This window comes from Heloderma suspectum, chromosome 4, assembly GCF_057233095.1.
Source record: "Heloderma suspectum isolate Gila_16-S chromosome 4, 16-S_ref, whole genome shotgun sequence".
NCBI classification, from domain to species: Eukaryota; Metazoa; Chordata; class Lepidosauria; order Squamata; family Helodermatidae; genus Heloderma; species Heloderma suspectum.
The window spans coordinates 41,254,858-41,257,416 of NC_139461.1; the positions used below are offsets into that span (position 1 = coordinate 41,254,858).

General features: G+C 46.0%; 1 protein-coding gene across 1 annotated transcript; it reads right to left on the reverse strand.

The window, feature by feature from the left end:
- Positions 1-259: 259 nt before the first annotated feature.
- Positions 260-1,808, reverse strand: KCNS2 (potassium voltage-gated channel modifier subfamily S member 2). The gene has a single exon (XM_084848002.1). The coding sequence runs from the start codon at positions 1,700-1,702 to the stop codon at positions 260-262; it is 1,443 nt and encodes a 480-aa protein (XP_084704128.1). The 5' UTR covers positions 1,703-1,808.
- Positions 1,809-2,559: the final 751 nt, after the last annotated feature.

Here is a 2,559-nt window from a genome sequence, read left to right on the forward strand (position 1 = left end):
ACAAGTTGAGCAAGCTTTAAAACTTGCATCGTCCCTAAATCTGGACGCACAAAGAACCATTCACAACACTCAAGTACATGTGAATTGCTACTGAAAGATTTTGGGGTGGGGGGAGTATCTTACGGTGGAAAAAAATGGTTATGTGGATCCTCTGTCCTTGGTGCGTTATCAACAATGTTATATACTGGGGTGATAGAAAGAACAAATATAAATACAGCTCTTGGTTTTCCATCATGCAAACTGGTCTTAGAACCAGAGTCTAATGCAGTGAACCATTTAGACTTAGTTCGCTGGGTGTGCTCCTGCTCATGTTACTGAGACTGGCCATAAGGGACTTAACTTTGTAGGCATAGTAGTCCCTCAAGTTGACTGAAGGAACCACTTTCATCCCATCCCCAAAATCACAGCTCCTCATTGCACTTTCTAGCTGCTTTTGGCGCCTATAAAAATGAGAGAACTTGTTGAAGATGAGCGTGATAGGAAGGACCACTACCAAGATGCCAGCTAGGATGCATGCAGAAGCTGTCAGCCTTCCGGCAGTGGTCACTGGGACGACATCCCCATAGCCAACTGTGGTCATGCTAACAGTAGCCCACCACCAGCAAGCAGGGATGGTCTCTAGGGCCCTGTTTTCTTCTTTCTCAATGGTGTAAGCCACTACAGAGAATATAGAGATTCCAACTGAGAGGTAAAGCAGGAGAAGCCCTACCTCTCTGTAGCTATACTTGAGGGTGGCTCCAAGAGATCTAAGGCCTGTTGAGTGTCGAGCAAGTTTTAAGATGCGGAATATCCTCATCAGTCTCAGGACTTGGGCTACTCTACCCAAATTGGCTAAAGTAGGGCTACTTTCTACCACCAAGTTAACAATTAAAGTAATGTAAAATGGAAGGATGGACATGAGGTCAATCAGATTGAGGGCATGCTTAAAAAACTTCAAGAGGTCTGGGGCCACTGCAAACCTTGCCACCAGCTCAAAGGTGAACCATGCAATACCAAAGTGTTCCACAATTTCAAAACGAGGGTCTTCCTCTGAGTTCCCACTGCTGTTAATAATCTGAAAGTCTGAGAGGCTATTGAGGCACATGGTTACTATAGATCCAAGAACAACCACTATGGAAAGGATGCTGAATATTCGGCTCAGGACAGAATAGCCGGGATTGTCTAAAGCTAACCACAGCTGCCGCCTGACTTTCCCAAAGGGTTGCTTGTCAAACTTAGCAGCATCATTGTAGAAGGCCAAGATCTCATCAAACGAAGAGCTGGTGCTTTCCTGGTCACTGTGATCTTCCCATTTTTCTTGGTCTGGTTCCATTTTTCTCCCATGGTAGCTGTAACTGCAGCAAGAATCAATGAAGAATTCATTGATTCCCCAATATTCAATCTCCTGGCTGAAGGAAAAGACACAGAGCTCGCCCATCACATGCAGCTTTCCAGTGTTATAAAAATGGAGCACATAAGGGAAAAGTTCAGGGTTCCTGTCAAAGTAGAACTCATTTTTAGTGTCATCGTAATCATCGCAAAGCTCTAAAATTGACTCCTTTGAATTGCAGCTCAACAATTTACCCAGTCTTGTTTCCGGGAATCTCAACAGTGTGTTGGATCTCATCTTTTTCTTAAAGCCTCCAACATTGATGCTGATCTCGTTGTCTTCCAAGTCAGCCTCTGATAAATCCTTCAGACTCAGCCCTGTCATAGTGAGCATCTTTCAAATCTATATGGGGCAGGGAGAGAAGATCTATGAAATAATTAAAGGAGGCAATCAGGGTTAGCCAGAATAGGAAGGAATTCTTCATTCTACCCTTTGTGTTCTGTTTGGATCAGATTCACTCACAGACATAATACACACCTTCAGATTGCCACACTGTGTGCTCCTTTCTAGGAGATGTAGCATATTTTCTTAACTAGAGGTGAGAAGATCATTAATTTTCTCACATAGCCACAAATTAACACCTTATATTTCTTGACCCCCTTCCTCTTTTCTTTCCCTGCATATCCTTTGGCAATGCTGTAATTGGCACAGTACCCTACGTAGCTCTTGACTGTCACACAGCCCCTCCTTGAACAAGAATGGAGCTATTGCAAATAGGGCATGGATTATAACGGTTGGATGGACAGCCAAAATAGCCCTCCCCCCCCCGCCCCGTTCCAGGTGGTATACAACCAGCCACATCTTTCCCTAAAGTCTGTAGCACTGGCGACCGGGGCAAAGGCAAGTCTTTGTGCTTCTTTCCCTTTGCCTCTCAGGTACAAAGTAAGTGCGTCTCCACCGTAACAAAAGAACCAGGAAAGCGAGTGGTTTCCAACAACCCCCCAGACCCGACCAAAAGAGTAACCCCATCATTTAAACACTCATAACCTCCCCCCTCCCATTACCTCAAGAGCTGCTGTTGCTGCTGCGACCCCGTTCAGGAGCGTGAAACTTCCCCACGCTGCTCGCCAGCATTGCTGGGGCGGGGTCCTTCCTGCAGGCTGTGGAAATGCCTCGGCTCCGAGGACTGTTCGCCGTCTAACCTTTGCACGATGGAGGCACAGCAGCAGCCCTGACCGGCAGGGAAGGTA

What these genes read in the sequence shown, in the direction of transcription:
- KCNS2 (XM_084848002.1), bottom strand. Translation starts at nt 1,702, where the DNA reads ATGCTCACTATGACAGGGCTGAGTCTGAAGGATTTATCAGAGGCTGAC.